At 48.0% G+C, this 18,393-nt stretch overlaps 1 protein-coding gene across 3 annotated transcripts; it reads left to right on the top strand.

Annotated features, from left to right (window-relative positions):
* Window positions 1-491: 491 nt before the first annotated feature.
* On the top strand, window positions 492-13,459 carry LSMEM1 (leucine rich single-pass membrane protein 1). 3 transcript variants are annotated; one of them, XM_015589522.2, is made up of 7 exons: window positions 492-3,893; window positions 6,005-6,115; window positions 6,935-7,072; window positions 7,362-7,493; window positions 9,145-9,273; window positions 10,994-11,201; window positions 11,961-12,093. In XM_015589522.2, exons 3-7 carry the CDS (start codon window positions 7,048-7,050, stop codon window positions 12,007-12,009), a joined length of 543 nt encoding a protein of 180 aa, XP_015445008.1. In that variant the 5' UTR covers window positions 492-3,893; window positions 6,005-6,115; window positions 6,935-7,047; the 3' UTR covers window positions 12,010-12,093. The 3 variants fall into 3 exon arrangements, with proteins under 3 accessions (XP_015445008.1, XP_024902620.1, XP_015445012.1); XM_025046852.1 differs by lacking the exons at window positions 6,935-7,072; window positions 10,994-11,201 and adding an exon at window positions 10,629-10,855 and having other exon boundaries at window positions 7,385-7,493; window positions 11,961-12,044; XM_015589526.2 differs by lacking the exon at window positions 10,994-11,201 and having other exon boundaries at window positions 3,342-3,893; window positions 11,961-13,459.
* Window positions 13,460-18,393: the final 4,934 nt, after the last annotated feature.

Here is an 18,393-nt window from a genome sequence, read left to right on the forward strand (position 1 = left end):
TAATGACACAGATGTCACAAGGTTTTCAAGATCTGAGACAAGTTCTGGATACAGTTTACGGAGCTGTTTCTTCTGGGAAAGCTACTGTGTTTACTTTTAAATGGAACCTAATAATTTTAATTTTGTCACTGGGATCAACACAGGGAAGTATACTGTAAGACCTTACAGCTACACTTAAGGCTGCTCAGTGGGTCCGGTGTCCGAGATGAATTAGCACAGCCAGAAAGGTCGCTAACCTTGACTTGGGGGGGGGGGGCAGTTACACGGCAGTTACACTAATTTTATCCATTGTATAAGACCTCTGCTCTTTATTTTGAAATAAAGATCTTTTCACACTAAAAGTGCTCCTTTTCTAACAGAAGAAACATCATTTATAGGTTTCAGGTACAGGGTTCAGAATGACCAAGCTGGGTACAGAGGTGGGGAGACATACTTTACTCTGTATGTTTGGAAATAGGAAAATAGATGAAAAAAATATAGCAATATATCATTGGGATTCTGGTTACTGACTTCTAAGACCATTGCTGCTTGACTGACCTGATGAGATGGTTTTTCGCTTACAGAAAAGTTGTAAGCATTGTGACAGTGCGTTAGGACTTCATTATTAACGTTTATGTTAAAATTACATCGCACAGGCAACATCTGCAGTTTCGAATTCACGTGCTTCGCTGGTATCGGTGCAGGAAGCAGTGACGAGGCGCGTGAGGGGTGGGACAGTGTGCACTAGAGACGTGTCGCTGTCACTGCTGGGGGTGAGAGTGTTGTGGAAAACAGCCGTGGCATCTAGAGCTGTGGTTTGTGTGTTGTCACCTCTCCATTCCCAGTAGGTCAGAACCCTGGGAAAGATTTGCAAGCAGTGTTTTCCTAAGTTTTTAATTTCCACACATGCATATTAAAACGAGCTGTGATTAAAGTGATGATGTATACGTGGGTTAATAGTTGCAGGCTGAAAAGTGCTCCCTGCTCTGTCCCGGCCCAGCCCCGGAGGAAAGTCAGCCCTCAGTGATTCCCTAGCACCTTGATGTTAGATTGCGAGGTTATACGCGCTACAGCTGTTTCTTAGTGTATCATTTTTAGACCTCTGACACTTTCCAGTAGGTAAAGACGTTTGCCTTTTTCCTTCCGGTCAGCAGCATTGCTTGCGTCGCAGTGACCACGTTTCTGTGTTCGTCCCTGAACCGGATGGTTCGCTGTGCTTAGAGTTCCTTCCCAGACAGCGTTCTGCACAGGGGTTAACTTCGTTTTATATACGCCGATTCTTCCCAGTCCCAAGTAGCTCTAAAACTTACCGAATCCATTTTCCACGTGGTCAGAGCCCGCCAGGATACCAGTTCCCGCACAAACCGATTTCTCTCTCATTGGTGGTGCATGGCTGTTTCCTGAGACCACCGTCCCCCGACTGCTTTTCCTCCCGTGAGTTGCATTCCACGTGTCCTGGACCCCACGTCTTCAGGTTCCTTGGCGTGGAACACTTCTTTCAGGAACGAGGCTGGGGCTGCGTGGAGGGTCAGCTATTACGAGACTTTAAGGCTGTTGCCTTGGGATAGAAATTTCCAGGTGGAAAATCTGGAATTCTGAATGCTTTGCTCCTGGCTTCTAGTTCAAATGTTGATAATCTGATGCGATTTTGTTTCTGATTTGTTTCCTTGTTTTCTTTTGTTCTTAGTCATTCTGAAGTTACGTGATAGTATGCTTTGGTGGGCTGTGGCAAACCGGAAAATACTTTTCAGTTCTTGCCCCTTGCCCCACCCACACACCCTTTTTCTGGAAACTCCGTAAGGTTCTAGAGCGGCTGGGTTGAGCCTCCGGCCTTATTCTTGCTCTTTTGGGGAGATTTCTGTAACATGGTTTTTTCACCCTTCCTACTGGATTTTTATTTTTGGCCAACCTGCAGTTGCCTGCCCGTGTGTAGCTCCGTACTTCACTGCTGCCTCCATCCTGAGCCCTCCTGAATTCCACGAGGCGGCCAACCTCACTCATCACCCACTGAATCCGCTAAGGCAGGTGGCTGCCAACCACCGTCTCCTCTCCGTATGCAACACACTGGTTGAAATCTTGTTCGGTATCTTTTACTCCTATTTTCATTCTCTTAGTTTCGCCATTATTATTCCTCTTCTGCCTTTCTGCTGGGGTCTGAGCGTGAGGGGACGTGAATGTGCATGTTAAGGACCAGAGGGGAGCTCGCTGGACGAGGTCACTGGGGAGTCCGTGTATAAACACTTGCATGTTCTTGAAAGTAGTAAAACGGTGTATGGTAGACCAGTTCTTTCCTTGAATCTTGCTGTTTTAAAGGGATTTAAAATAGTCCCTGCGTAAGTAATACGCTCTTAATTTTGAGGCTCAAGCATTAATTTTGGAGCAATCAGCAGCATCTGTGACTCAAGTCTCTGATGCCATTTACAGAATTTCCTGGGAGTTGACTCTAGATAAAGTGAGATACAATACTTGAAAGAAAAAGCAAGAAATACTTGAAATCAAGTCCCCAGATTAAACAGTTCATGTGAGAATATTTTCTTCTTGCGACCAGAAGCACTTCATACGGCCTTTCAGGTAAAGCGAGGTGTGTTATCTTGCTCTGCTCTTTGCTCCTAAGTGGTTCTGCAGAATTCTAACTGGTCAGAAGCCATGACCAATCTCACCCCCTCACTGGCCTAAAGCACGGTTGGATTCAGCCTTTGGTATGAGAAGCTGCTTAGTCTCCACTGTCATCCCTAAGGAGGAGTTAGTAGTGTACGGGATCGTCAGGTTACAGGCGAGAGCAAAACGGTGAATGCCCACAATGAGGCAGTCGTTTCTTTAAAGGATAGATAGTTTAAGGCATCGGGTAGTTTGGAGATTATTTTTACAACTGCGTGATTAAAATAACAACTAACAAAAACATTTTCTTTCCCAAGAAATTTGACATTGCATTTTAATGTATAAAGAACATGCTTTTGAGAAAACGCTTACTGGTTCTGTGGTCTTCATGGGACCAGTCCTCCGATGTAGCTGCAGCCTGACGACACTTAATTTCCCCCAAAGTAGAGTGAGGCCGAATTGAATATCAGCGTAAAGGAAATTTGTGGAGCAGAGAATTGACATGCAGTTATGTTTCAGGGACGACAAAGGTCCGTCTAGTCACGGCAGTGGGAGGGATTATCAAGGGCCACATATCAGTTTACCTCCCCACCCGACCCGTGGTCTCTTGCTGGCTTAGTTTGTGCTGGTCTGTGTGGGGACGGCTCGTGGGATCGCCCATCCCACTGTAGCTGCTGCTGTGCACAGCAGAGGGCACAATCTGCCTTGCGTGCGTGTGAGGCCACCGCAGAAGGGAAGGGCTGACGACATTTCTGAGAAAGGAGAGTGCCCAGAACTCGCAGGACAAAGCCTTGGGCAGGAAGGGAAGCGGAGGGGTCACAGCGCTTCCAGCCCGTGGCGGGGCCGTAGCCACGCAGTCTCCTCCTCACCGTCCTTTCCCGTAGCTCCTGGAAGCCCCAGCGGTCCTCTGACCGGCCATCACCCCAGTTACAAAGTCATGACCTGGTCTGTCCCTCCTTACTCCCGCCCACCCCCGACCCGGTTGGTCTAGAGTCCTGAGCGAACGGGCGGTCAGAGCTCAGAGCAGCAGCCCCAGCGCTCCTGGGCGTCCACACAAGGAGCATTCCATTAAAGCGTAGTTTCAGTAATGTATTTACTGAAAACCTCAGACAGGACGAGAAAAGCATTTGGGATCTCACGCAGCTTGGCTAAATGAACACTAAATTTAGACCAGCAGTTTCGCGCTGAGGCTTGTGGGCCTTGCAGGGACACCCGTGCACTGAAGGGAGACGACGAACGACAGAATTCGCAGAAAGATTTATGATAGTTGCTTCTGAGTAATTAATAGTCACCTAGCAGTCGAAGGTCACGTTTTCGTAAGTCATTTGCATGCTATTACTTTATGAGACTGAATTATGATTCTCGAGGCTCGTTTGTTTTTTTGTTGCATGGGCTCTGTGCTTTTAACTTTTGCTAGAAATCACTTAGACTTGATTTTTAAAATTACTTTCTGAATGTGAAGAGGCAGTGACTCTGAAACAGAACTAACGAACAAATGACCACGACTCAATAAAGTTTCCTGTTAGCCTGGAATTAAGCCCTATTATAACAATTCTGATATTGCAGCAAGCCGTACTAGTGTGAGTTATTTCTGCGGTCTGATACCAAGGACCTGTGGGGAGGAATAAAGAACAAAGCAGTTTTTCCTTGGCAACTATCTTTATTTGTCAATATATTTGTCTGCAAGTAGTCAATTCCTAAATGACAAAAAGAATCAGCTGCTAGCATTGATCTAAACCAGAGGAAGATGAAATGACTTACACGTTTCAGCTCGAGGCCTTGGAAAGGGTCCCGTTAAAAGGATGCTTGCTTTGGTTAATCTATTTAACGAACAAATTAGCACACCAGAGTCGGGGAGGTGGGTCGAGTCAGCTCGATGCAGAATTTAGTAAGGCTCTGACTCCTCTAGCCCTGCGGGTTGTTCCCAGATGCCCTCACATGGAGATGCCAAACATAGCAACAACGAGGTGTCAGACAGCTGTAGGCCCTGGTGTGGGGGCCATGTGATCTTGTATCCACTTACTTCTAGAGTCATTTGCAGGATCTGACAGCAGTGAACCACACACACCCAACTCAGTTTTCTCTGCTTGCATGATGCAGTTAATTTAAAATTTTTTTTAAATATTATTTTCTGTTTGCATGTTGCAGTTAATTTAAAAATACATTGAAATAGCACCTATCAACATTGTGACATTTTCTTCAGAGCTCAATCTAAGTTGTTTTAGTGCTTTGGGATTTGGTATTACATTGAGTCACCTTTTGAGTCAGTTGCAAGGCCAATAATTTGGAGAATTTATTAGCTGCCCTGCCCTTAAGGCAGTTTTTGTGGTTATGATTTTCTAGCTAGCCCTCTACCACGTAAATGTCTATGAAGCCTATGAAGCCTCAGAGTGAGATTTACTCACTGGTAATTACATTCCTAAGGGGGAAGCTAAGGGTCAGGATATTGAGTCAGAGGTCCAGAAATGAACCCTGCCTTAGTCACCAAGCCCCAAACAAGCTGTGTTTGGAATAGCGATCCTATGATGTGACACATACCAATTTCATTCCTCGTTAAATGTTAGTATTTGGGATAATAAAGTAGAAAGATGATAAAATAGAAAACATTTCTGGAAAAGTCGTTTAGAAAACTGTGACCATGCCATCAGTCAACACTTTGGCTTTTATGTGTAAGAGGATAAGATCTGATTGACCTCCAAGGCCCCTTTATTCTATATGCTGCTTTTTTTTTTGGTCGCTCCATTCTTTTGGAATGCTCCATGAAGCATGTTTATGTTTGGAATTCAGTGACATCAATATCTAAAGTGCTTCACTTATCTAAAACGCTCAGGGAATTCGTGTTCTTTATTAAAATCGCAGGAAAACTGAAACACCATTTTTATTTTTAACTTTGAAAAAAAATCAGTCCATGACTATTCGAACTGTCTTTTTTTTTTTCTTTTTTTTTTTTTTAGCAACATGACTATTCGAACTGTTTTTTTTTTTTCTTTTTTTTTTTTTAGCAAGGGTTTGGGGAGCATATTTTTTTACAAGTAGTAGTCGGTCGTAGGTATTACCAGGAAGCTGCTGGGTTTTGAAGTTTTTTCGCACAGTTTAAGCTGTTTAGTAAAGGGCTGATGCTTTCAGATCTTCTCTAGGTGTTCACTTCTTTTTTTTTTTTTTTTTTTCCCTGACGTTGGTTTCTCCTAACTCTGTTTCTCTTCATTCTGTAGTTGGATATTAAAGGAAAATGTTTAAATGTTAATAGGAAGTAAACACGTGTCACCACTTACAGGCAGGCACAAAGTTTATTGGCTTTATTAGAATCCAGATAAATATCACATGAGAATTTTCACCCTCAGTTTTATTTCTATTAGTGTACTTATTATTAACTGCCTCAAATTCTTTTGAAAATAGTGAGATTTAAGTCCTCAATAAAATATCTTAGGTGTTCCAACTTAACACAAGTCACTGGCTTCTACACTTGGCACGGGGCATTTGAAGAATAGGATTGATGCCAGCCCTTAGCAGTTTGCAGTCCACTGGGGAGATGAAAGAGGTAAGCAAATCAACGCTATAAAATATTCCCGATAGAAGAATGTATGAGCTCCAGCGAGGGTGTCAGGGGAAGACGGGTTGATTCTTAGGGGAGGTGGGGTTTGAGCTGAGTCAGAAGGAGGATTTGGGATGGCTGTGGAGAAGTCAGGTAGCATGAGGGAAGACACAGTGGCTTCCAGAGCTCCAGGCCCACTTCCTGCTCTGCAACCAGCTGACTGTGTCCTCTTGGCACTAAACCTTCTGAGCGTCAACCCTCTCGTTTGTAGAAAAGATTGCGGCTGGACTAGAGCATGCCTAAAATTCTTCCCAGACCCGAAAAGTCCTGGATCGCTCGCTCGTTAGACTCATTTGATAAAAAGGGAGAGCTCTGATAGTGATTGGGATTTGTCTTGCTAGAGGCCCCTTTTCATGTGATTAAAAGGCCACGAGATCTTAAAATAGAAATTTTCATCTATCCGGGCTTTTCAGTGTTGCTTGAAGTTGTGCTGTCATTAGAGAATATTGCATTAAATGCGAACCTTAATTTTAAAATGATCTATTGTAAGCGACCTCAATCTAAGGACACTCAGGGGACTGACACCTCAGAGGTCCTGGAGTCTAGCCGCCAGAGGCTGCGGGCTGCTTCTTTGTCATCTCAGTTTGTTCAGATTTTGTCTCGAGGATGCACGGGCAGCATCTAGTGGCTAAGGATGCATTTTAAGGTAGAGACTCCTATACCATGTTGAAGGAGACTATAAAAATGACAGCTTTGTGTTAAAGCCTCGTGCAGACTGTAGTGGTCCACGGTAATAGGCTAGCTCCATTTTATCTTTCTGTGTAGTTACACGGTCTTCTTGCACAAAGGATGTGAGACATCTCACCAGCAAATGAATTGTGTAATAAAAGAGAAATATTTAAAGACCACTCACAAAATGAAAAGGAGGCCCAGGGAAAATGGAAGCGGGGTTAAGAAATCGAGGTAAGGAACAAGCACATGCAGAGAGGCAAGCTGGAAGGCACTGCACGGTCCTTAAAACTGGGCCGCGTGCTGGACTCCAGGGCTCCTGGCCAGCAAAGCAGAAAGAATAGGTACAGCGTTGTCCCCAAAAGGAACTGTTTTCTCCTGGACAAGCAGAGCCTGTCCAAGACTCCGGTTGGAAACAGCGAGTGTGGGGGGCTATGTGTGGGCTCGTCCAGCTTCCCGCCAACTGTGGTTCTCGCGAAGTCCCCCGGCCTGCCCCGCATGCAACACCGCTGTCGTGTTCCAGGGACAATGAATCACTCTCCCCAGGACGCTGGCTCCGACGGCATTCACGAAGACAGAAAGCTTTACGTCGTGGATTCCATAAACGACTTGAACAAATTGAACCTCTTTCCAGCCGGGTCCCAGCATCTGTTCCGTAAGTGTGTCCTCCCAGCTCAGCGGCCCTCCCAGCGTCCAGGCAGATGCTGCTCCAGACGGACACGGATGTGAGGGTGTGTGGGGAGCTGGTGGACCTTGCTATCAGCTTGACACCAGAAATGCTATTGATTATTTGCCAGGATTTGCTTTTGTTCTCTGAATAGCCCTCAGGCTATGGGCTTTCTTGGCTCCTAAGCAAACTTTGAAGCCCTGTCTTCAAAAGTTCTGAGAAGTCCCCACGGGCTTGCTCTCCCTGGAAAGGGGTGGGGACCACAGAGCTGGTCTCCCGGAGGCTTGCACATCCCGCTGGGCTGTTGTCATGCCTTCCAGTAACCACGGCCAGGTCACTCGTGGCGCCCGCTGTCCTAGGGAGGTCTCACTTCACAGTGAGTTGCTGAGAAAATGTTCCACACATGTGCCTAGTTTTTTTAAAAGTCATTAAAGTTTTGTTGGGCAAAAACGTCATCTTCATTTTCTACTTACGAGTGAAAAGTTGCCCGAATTAAAAGGCTAGAAAGAAGCGGGGCGGGGAGAGCAGAACAAAAATTCCGCTAATACTAAATGCGCATCTCGGCCCCTGAGGGCTGCAAATGCGTTCGCGTTCTGTCTCAGAACGAGATCTAAGTCCCATCTTTTCTGGCTCAAGCGCGGCCGCGCAAACACCGGTGTTAGGTGCTGACTTGGCATTTGTTTCACACGCTCTCGAAATCGTATCGTCCCAATTTTATATCTATTATTCTCCTTCTAAATCTCGCTTTTCTCTTGTTCGCATGTATCCAGATTTTCACCTGCTTTTCCAGCAGTCACTCTCAATTAAAGTAGGCATTTGGGTGCCAGCTTATGCTACTGCTTTGATCAGGAAGCAAAGGCTGGCGGGGGGGTGAGATAGTATGGGACGGAGGCCACCACCGACCTGTAATCACATAGCACAGGTGCGAGACCGAAGCAGGAAGGTAGGAGAGAGGACAAACGTAATTCAAGGTTCTCCGTCGCCCCACGTTTCCATATTTCTTATTCGATTTAATTTGGGCATCACTGGGCAGGCCTTACCAAATGATGACCAAACGCAGACAATCCACGGCTTAGGTGAAGCAGCTGTCTTATAAGCATGTCCATCCTGAAAACAGCTTTAAGAAACCAGAATACATCGAGGCCATTTTTTGTTTACATGGGTGTGGGCTTAACTGATTTTTCCTATAGTGACATGAGCTTCCTGGTGCATATCCTGGCGTGTTCAGCCTCCCACCCAAAACAGGCGTCCCACAGCCGACTGATTTTACTCCTGGGTCACTTTGGGAAAAGGGCAATAGGGTCTCCATCCCTCTGACCCCTTAACTTTTTTATCCCTTCACATCCCCAAAGAACAATCCGTTCTGCTAGTTCAGTGTTAACAGATCTTCACAGAGCTTTCCAAACAGCGGTAAGGAGATAGCTTGCCCCTGCTTGTTCTTTGGTACCAAGGTAGAAGGCGGTAAGAAATTCGCGGAGGGCAGCCAGGACCTTAAACATGAGTGTGCCTTCCTGAAGAGATGACAGGGAGGCCGGGCAGAGCCCTTACGTCCCCAAGAGTGGGAGACGGTTCGGTTCCGCTGCCCAGTTGCAGGCTGGGGAGCCTCTGTCGTCATTGTTATTTGTTTGTTTGATATTAGCGCTGGAGGAGAAAACCCCAGATGTTGGCACTAACTCAGGAAGTCGAAGCCACAGTCTGTTTTTCCTGGGGCTGATCGTCGTGCTGATTGTCGGTCTGGTGCTGGTTTCCTTCGTGATGTTCCTCATAGGTGAGTCGGTCCCCGGCATGTTCTCCACGCTCGTGTGCCCTTGCTCTGTATCTCCTGTAAGAAGGCAGTGCTTGCTGGCAGTCGGTGCTTACGCTGACAGACGGGGCGAATGAAGGCATGGAGTGCCCCCCATGTTGCTAGGGACAGGGCCACCTCGTGCCCACCGCATAAGCCCACAGAGCCACAAATTCAGAAACACGTACGTTAAATATTTCTACAACACTCGAATTTCTCACATGGGGTCCCTGACTGTCAAGTGGTAGGCAGCTTATTCTAGCTAATTCTAGGTTTTCTTCATCTGATGCATAGATTTCCTCGTTAATTCGGGTCTATAACATTCAGTGACCGACTCCTTCACATGGGTTACTTTTCTGAAATGTTATACCAACATAAACTGAGGCTCCAAATATCATCCTGCCGCGTGGGGTAATGACTAAACCGTCAGGAACCTTAGGTGCGCCTCCTGCGTGGGAGCAGCCCAGCGGAGCTGCTTCCTCCGGTGGGGTGATGGGCAGTAAGGCGAACGGCAATGGTCGTGAAAAGATGCCGTACGTTGGGTGTTCACTGTGTCCCAGGCACTGCGCTAGGCACTCGATGTCTATTTGCTCACAGCTTCGCAAGAACTCTGTAGCACGGGATCCGTTGTTATTCTGTTTTTACCGCTGCTGAATCTGAGGCTTAGACGGGTTAGCTAACACGCCCAAGGCCACGCAGCTGGTAAGAGCCAAACCAGGGCCTGAAGACACGCCTGCCTGACGTCAAGGACCACGCATTTCAGTATTGTTATTCTCCTCCTCCTGTAGGAAAAGGGCTTATTTTATATTTGCTTCTAGTGTTTTCTATTGAGGATAAAGTCATATTCAGAAGCCAGAAACAAAACCTGAATAAGAAAGAGGGGTCTTTCTATTAAACAATTACTCTGTGGCAGACACATGAATTTATGATCTTAAATCCTTATCCTACCCCTCAAGGTAGTGTCTGATATTTCGGTTTTACTGATAAAGGACTATGGCCCAGACAGTTCATCTCTCCAGGTTTACCCAGCTAGTCAGAGGTAGAGCTGGCATTCAACCCCGGGCCTGTCTGGCTCCAGACATTCTCCACCGCCTGCGTGGTAGTAATAATAAAGGCTTCCTGCGGCCTTCAGGTGAACCTTGCCCCCTTCTAAGGCGGGAGTTGGCACAGGCATCATCTGTAAATGAACTTGATCCAAGCCCGTCTTTAACAAGGAAGACCTTTGGCTTTCACTGTAAGAACCTGTCTTCTTTATAACTGGCATTTTTACTCAAGGAAAACAAGACTATTTTATATTGAGTACATTCTTATTAAACCATTGGGGCTTGTTTTTGTCACAGTCTCTGTCCTAAAGAGGAATAACGGACAGCAAGCATACATTGCTATGGATGCCTGTGTGGCCTGGTGGCAGCGTCAAGTGGCCAAGCCGTGTATTCCAGGGACACGTGGTTCATGGGATGCTATTAAATGTTGCCTTAAGGGAGAAAAGGTTCTAGTGCTGAAATTCATTTGGGAATTGCTGGGTTCGATAATGCTCAGGCTGTTTCCTCCTGTGAATTTGCAAGAGGTGGGTCAGCATGTCAATCTTCTCGAACTTGTTTGCATACGGGACCCTTTCTTTTGGCATTTAACTTGGAGCCCGTGTACTGTGGAACGGACCGAGGCCAACATGGCTGCTGTTTTCCTCTGTGTCTTATTAATGCAGGCAGCTCCCAAGAGGGGAAAAGCGTCACGTGCTTTGGATTTGCTTCAGCTTCACGCTTTCCAGAAGCAGGTGGCGTCTCTGCCGTGCGATGCGGCAGAGCTCAGTTGAAACCCTTCCTTCGTGTCTTGGATCATAATTCATTCAACGTCATGTTTCCGATGTGGCGGAGAGGCAGCTTCTGGGCAGCAATCTGTTCCCAGTTCGGAAGGTGACGCTCTGTCATCGAATTTGCCTCCCCGCGTTAGTTTATTGGCTAAGCCCAATGGCGTGTTACTAATATCGTTCATTTCTGAAACATACCTTGGAAAAAACTTGCCTGAAATGGAAATGATTAGAAGTCCACATACTAAGTCCTGATTCTACGTTTAATTTCTTGGAAAATTTAACTCAGATAAGCAGACCTCAGAGTGCTCCATTCCCCCAGTTACTCTACGGCAGGGATCTGCTTATTTTGCAGAATTTGTCTGTCTGCTGTCAGGGTGGTCTGAGGAGAATTAACACACATACAGTATGGGCTGGTAATTCAGAGCCAGCGGAGCTGTGCCATATAGGCTGGAGCCCCCAACATCACTGTTGGCTCATCAGCATGAGCCAGCATGACAGTGACGTCTCTGGGTTACTCAGACACGCTGGCAGGGCTTTTCTTTTCTTTCTTTCTTTCTTTTTTTTTTTTGTTACTCAGACACGCTGGCAGGGTTTTTCTTTTCTTTCTTTCTTTCTTTCTTTTTTTTTTTGCTTGCTCCTAGCGATGTCTTTCTCAGCCAAAATGTGCGGAGCTGCCAACAGTCGTACAGGCTGACCGGCACCAAGAGGCTGCAAAGATAATTCTCTTGGTGGTGACCTCAGCCCTCGGCAGCCTCCCTCCCGGGGCTCTGGGCCGCGTGGGCTGTTGGAGCAGGGCGCCTGCCCAGAGTCCCACGGAACACGCTGGGAACCCGTGTGACGCGGTCTGTTTTCCGTTTTGAAGTTCAGACTGGGAACAAGATGGACGACGTGTCAAGAAGACTGACAGCTGAGGGAAAGGACATCGACGACCTTAAGAAAATCAACAGCATGATCGTCAAGCGACTCGGCCAACTGGACGCCAAACGGAACTAGACAGACGACCTTCCGAGAGCGACCGTGAGCCCCTGGGTGTGCGCAGGGCTGGGGCCCGAGCCCCAGCATTACGGCAGCGACTGACTGTCTGGGTAGAACCTCACCCTGGGGCCAGCTCTGCTCTGGGGACGGAAGCAACTCCAAGGCCCGGGGTGCCGGGACCGTGGCCGAAAGGGGCTCATTGTATGGTGGGGTCCTTCAGCTTTCATGGGGTGACGGGTGGCTGCCATGGAGGAGAACCAACGGTGAGCAAGAGAACTTGGTTCCTTACAAACACACAACTTCTCTTACAAAAGATCCCTTGTCACCAGAGGCAGGTCGCTGTGCCAGCGAGGTTTGTGGCACCTCCTACACCTTTAGAAACTCCCCTCAAAGGCCTAAGGAATCCACCGAGTGACAGTATTTGCATTTGGGGGAACCAGATGATAGATCGTCTTTTCAATAAAAGATTTTGCTCAGGTGACTAAATCTGGACTCTTTTTCCCAGGACAGGGGACACGTGGGCTTCAGAGCCGGTTACCTCCTGGTCATTGGTGGTAGCGGCCATGTGTACGGGGTGAGGAGGAGTCACGAGAGAACCCAGTTCATTGGAGCAATGCTGAGCGAGCTCTTTCTGCAAACTGCCCTGCTCCAGAGATGCTCACAGTGAAGTCGGGGCGGGGGGAGAGGGGGGTCCTTCTGTACAGTCAGGGGTGTCGTTGGCTTCGCTTCTCACACACAAAAATCTTCCGGAACCCCGTGGATCAATTTGCAAGAAATCGATCACTTTGTGGCTTTTGCTGAACTACCGTGGCGGACTGTACATTTGGGATATTCGGAACCTGCCTTGTTTTAGCCCAGTTTATGATGATGTAAGGTATGGCGTGATGTAAATGAGCCCCAAGAGAGGATGAGTCGTAGAAAATCTTTAATATAAACTGTGTCGTGCAAGTCTATTGAAGAACGTAGTATGATTTTGTCATCTGGGGTTTACCCTACAATGACACACATACACACAAACTCACCTAACACTAAACAGTTCATGAAATAGACACAGGACATTTTGTTTACCCATTTTTGCACTCAAAAACATGTATGCTGCATACTCATTTTCTTGAAATTGATAGATAACATGCAGAATACTTTAAAAATCTGAACTTTGTGTTTACTGGGAAGTTCTTATTGACATTATTGATGGAGCATGGCAAAATAATGATCAGGATTTGTTGTGACATCATTTCAGAAACCACAGAGAAGCTGATGCAACAACCCTTTTAAAAAAATTTCTTTCCTAGAATCTGTTTGCTCTTGTTATGCTTCAAAAAAATCTTTCTACTTGCACAGAGGATGTATTTCATGCTCAACAATAAATGATTTTTATTCCAAGAAGTGTATGGTTTTTACAATATAGTGTCTGCGAAATCATTTCATTCATCTTTTGGGTCCACCCTTCTGGATCTGCACTGTCCTGCTGTGCCCGTGTGACATCGGTGGAGCCCCTGCCACACAGCCCGGAGGACGCCGTCCAGCACGGCTCCCGAGATGTGGGTTTGCGGATAACAGCTCTCATTGACCCATTTTAAAATATTGGCTGGCTGCATATAGTCTTTTTGTTTTTTGTTTTCAATCTACAGCCTGTGGGAAAAGGGAAGCATTCTGGTGTGCTTGTCATTTGGACTCACCGAGGTATCAGGGAAAATAGTACACAAAACGATTGTGTCATAACCCATTTTTTATTGCTTAGAAAGATAACTTTAACAGAAACAATATCTCTCTGAGTCAGGGTGTAAAAAATAATTTTATTCTAGCTTAAAAGAATGACTCCATTTAAATTCAGTAGAGGATGAGCAAAAGAAATAGATCCCCAGAAAAGACTGCTCATCTATCTTCCCTGAACGAGTTGCCCAAAAGCAGCTATAAAACAGAAAGAGCGTCAGGGCTGTGAGTTATCTTTCCACAGAGTCAGGAAGTATCTTTTTTTTTTTTTTGGTAAGAAAAGAAGAAACATGAAAATATTCATTTTGGAATCCCCATGTCTGCTTATTCTCGTAAATAAAGATGAAAGCATCTCATTAAATTTTTTATAGGGAAAACATACATGAGTGAAACATAATTCTACTTTTCATGAAGAGGAAAAGGAGTTTTAAAAAAGTGATGACGAAGCCATTCAGAGCAAACGTAATTCCACGTAAGAAGTGAGCACTGGGCATCCATGCTGTGCCCAGCAGTGTGGACGGTACAGCTGCTCTGTGCGGACAACACAGAGGACTAGAGAGAAGACTGAGACGTGATCCCATCCCCAAACTGCAGGTAAGACGTGTAAGAAGCAGCAGTGACCTGTCACCACCAGCGGGAGACAGCAGCTCCCCAGTGGGCCCATCGAAGCATTACCTGGGAGGCTTAAAAACATCCGGTGTCCTAGCCCCTGCTCTCTGAGCGGCTGAGGTCGCAGGCAGGGGGGGACTGGGGGACGCGCTGCTCCGCAAAGCTGCTGCAATGAGCCTGACGCTCAGTTTGTTGGGGGGCTGCGCGGAGAATGGCTTTGGAGGAGGCTCGGGCTTGCCGTCTGGTCCGGTTATGAGTAACGGGGGAGCCTCGCCCTCTCCGTGATGTTCCTTAGCCCCCCTGACGTCCAGGATCTCCCCCTCTCACATGGGGGGGCGTTCCCACTGCTGACAGCAGAGAAGTCGGTCGAAAATCCCTCCGCCTCTGCTGTTTGTATCACCGATGATTGCGTGTTAAGGAGGGGGAGCTCTGGCCAGTTGTGGGGATTGTATTTAACCTTCAGGAACCACTAACAGTCTCTTACCAAAGGACCCGTAAATGTCCTCGGAAGACACTCCACTCTCGCCCTCAGCCACCTTACTTTTCATCTCCGCCCCCTCCGTCCCGCACCCATCTCTCCTCTCCTCCATGTCTGGATCCTCTCAGCTGTGCGGGGCTGAGCTGAGGCTCCAGTTTGAGGAAATGCCCAGCTTCGATGAAGGGCAGAAGATGTGTGTGAGAACCCAGCGCCCCGAAGGGTCAGGAAACTGAGGAGAAGCCAGACAAGGGTCTGTTCCACTTCCTGCCCTGGGAGAACCTTCTGGAGAGCAGAGAACTATTCTTGCATCAGAAACTCTGTGATCCATGACCTGGTGGACTTCTGGGGATGTGAGACACGCAGCCCGGCCAAGCTGGTGGACCGTCCAGCAGTTTGTCTTTTCACAAATGCTGAAAACGTTCAGTCTTGGATCTTGATCTCAAGACACAAATGATTCCAAGTCAGAGCTTTATTTTTTCTTTCGAGAAAAGTCGCACTGCCCAGGGCCCTGCCTAAGCCAGCAGCCCAGCTGCACATTAGAATCACCCGCCTCTGCCAGCTGAGTCAGACCCCACCTGGTCTTCATGTTGAATGGGCGCCTCCTGTCTTGAATATTCCATCTGAAGACAGTTGCAGATCCATTGAGGGAATATTGACATCCCTGGAGTGGATAGCGCCTAGGAATGGCCAGATATCCCTCCTCTTAGAAATAACGGCTGTACGTGACTTAGAAACAATTCTATTTCTCAAGATAAAAAAGTAGAATCTGTCAACACCAAAATATTCGACAATCAACTGAAACCCATGACAGTCACAGACCATGAAGTGAGGCAGAGGACGAATTCACCCGAGGAGCAGAATGAGGCGTTGACGCGAGCAGAGCCTCGGCCACCACTCGGTGGGGTGCAGCTCCTAAAACCGCGTCTTAAATCCGGAAGAGACATGTTCTAACGGAAAAGACGTTCAGTAGCCTTCGAGATGCAGTCCGGGGTCCGTTTTTAACCTTCATTCGGTACAGATGGCAGAAAGCCAGGTTTTCTCCACGTCGCTCGTAGACGTCGCGAAGGAACCTTTCCCGGATCGACTTGAGCCTGGGACTCCCTTCGACTCTCTGTCGCCTCCTCGCATTGTGCGCTTTGTGCGCCCTTCTCCCCTCGGCATCCTCAGCTCAGGAACGTGAATTCGTGCGACCGATTCAAGCCGGGACGAGTTTCCAGGCCGCGGGCATCGGCTCCAACTCGCAGCTCGAGCCAAGTGGTGTCACTCGCAGGCGAGGAGGGACACCTGGTGGCGGCTGGTTATTTCAGGAGAAGGAGGTCGATTTACGAGGAAGAAAGGAGGCGAGCGTTAAAATGCGGTGTGGGAGCCTGGAGGGCACGGAAGCAGTCGCAGCAGACGGAGGACAGCTGGAGGCTGTGTCCGGGGAAAGTGGCCGCCGGGCGGGACGGGCAGCTGGCCGGTGGTGAGGACAGTGGGCTTTGGAGTTGAAGGACCTACCTTTGTATCTGGCTCCGCTGCTCACAAGCTGTGTGACCTTGGCCAGGTTCTGGACCTTTTCTGAACCTTGACTCCCGTCACATCCGTAAAATGGGAACGATCCCTACTCCGCAGCGTTGCTGCGAAGATGCAGCCAAATGAACAGAGTGACGCCTAGCGCTTGACGAGCACTCGATTCGTGAAGGCGGCCGTTACTTTTATTATTCACAGTAAGAAGGTGAGGGCAGAGGTTGAGGCCAAGGCCAAGGTTTCCGCTGGTTCTAGTGAGGGGCTGATAGGTTTTTTAGATTCGGGGAAATTCCCCGGAAGGGACCTCCCTGACCCCACTCTCAGGAGGGTCCACGAGCAGCGGCCTTGTCATCCAGCCCCTTGGGCAAGTGCCTTCCCATGAGGTAATGGGCGTTTACTAAGCGCCAGAGTCTCCTGACCACGCAGACGTGCTCCCCGATGGTGCTCGCCCTCCGTGGACAGATGAGATCACCACACAATGGCAGAACCCAGACTAGGGCGTGGTTCGGTGCCCGATTTTGTGCTGCAGGGAGAGAGAGCTGGGGAGGTTCAGGGAGGAGAGGCGTCTCCCTGAGCAGACAACAGTTGACCAGCTGTCCATATTGTACAAACATGGCTATTGAGGGGAGTTCTCAGAGAAAGGGTCTTATCGTGAGCAAGATATACCCCCCGAAGGTGACTCCTCAAGCCTTCAACGGCCTTATGCCCCATGCTGCTGGGGAGCTCACCCTGGAAATGACTCAACTGAAGGGATCCTAAGCATCTTCTGAGAGAGAGGATGACCACGACGTCATCATCCCGATGCCTGCTGATTGGACCAAGACTCAGAGTTGCTCGCAGAGCAGCAGTCTGAAGACTCTGTTCATGACCATTATAAGCGACTTCGGGTCATTTTGCAGGACTCTGGCCCGCCTTCCGAGGCCCACTGCTCTCCCGTAAACGTTCACTCTAACGGCCGAGCCGAGGTCCTTCCCTTTCGGTTCCAAGGACCGGGATGGAATGGGAGACCACACGCCCCCGCCCCAATCTGGTTAATTGGGCTAATCAGTTGCTCCCACTCCAGAGATAAGCTTGCCAAGAATTTTACATTTTCAGCCTTGGCAAATGAAAGCCCCACTACGAAAGCAAAAGACAATATGTTTCTAACATTTTCGCAAAGAGCCAGGACATGAGAAGGGGCTTGTTACAAGTCTAAGTGCTTCAGACACTCTCGGCCTTGCACTTGGCCTAACCAGCCCTCCCCGTCCTCCCACCCGAGTGAGGACTGCAGGGTGTCCCATCTTTTCTCTTAATTGGCTGGGAGAAACTTTTCTTCAAATCGGTAATGCATCTCGCTCATGAGAAAACCTTCGTGTGTTTTACTAAAGATGACAGCCGTGATCCAATTTTATAGGGAGAAGGGAAGACATAGCCTTTAAAACCTTAAAGGAGAATTTAACAAACCCACCTGCTCCTGGGCAGTGAGCCATCCTCTTTTCTCCTTTTCATATATGGAAAAGAAGGGACTCACCCCAAAGTCCCCAGGCTGTCACAGTCAGCAGCCGGACGCCCCCTTGCCTTAGGGCCATGGCTGCTACCGCCTTCTTGGTGAAGGCCACAGGGGAAGTTGTTGGAGGACCCCTCAAACCGGCTTCACATCCCAGGCAGTAGGCGCTCACCTGAATTCTCACCACACCGCAGCATCTTTCAGTGAGTCGCCTCGCTCTCTGTGAAGTCCTTCCGTTACCTGCTCCTTCACGCCGTAGGAACCTTCGTCTGGCTATGCTGCTTTTTTTCTGAGGTCGACGAAGCCCCTCGTGACTGCTGGGCACTGATAGGTCACCCCTGACTCTGTGGGACGATCTGCAGGAGACCCCTCTAGGTAAAGCTGATTTCTCAGGGTTTACAGATGGTTCTTATTGGAAAGATGAAAATGATGAGTACCGTGCTGGCTGTGCAACTGTCAACCCCTAACGGTTGTGGAGGTGGCATTTCAACCTTTGGTGGCTTCAGCCCAGCAGGCTGAATCATATGT

This window comes from Pteropus alecto, unplaced genomic scaffold (assembly GCF_000325575.1).
Source record: "Pteropus alecto unplaced genomic scaffold, ASM32557v1 scaffold21, whole genome shotgun sequence".
Taxonomy (NCBI): domain Eukaryota; kingdom Metazoa; phylum Chordata; class Mammalia; order Chiroptera; family Pteropodidae; genus Pteropus; species Pteropus alecto.

Bases quoted from the DNA above. Each gene is read 5' to 3' on its own strand.
- LSMEM1 (XM_025046852.1), top strand. From the start codon at position 6,071: ATGCCAGCCCTTAGCAGTTTGCAGTCCACTGGGGAGATGAAAGAG. The intron at 7,494-9,144 runs GTAAGTGTGTCC...GTTTGATATTAG, and splicing joins CGGGTCCCAGCATCTGTTCC to CGCTGGAGGAGAAAACCCCA. The intron at 10,856-11,960 runs GTGGGTCAGCAT...TCCGTTTTGAAG, and splicing joins CTCCTGTGAATTTGCAAGAG to TTCAGACTGGGAACAAGATG.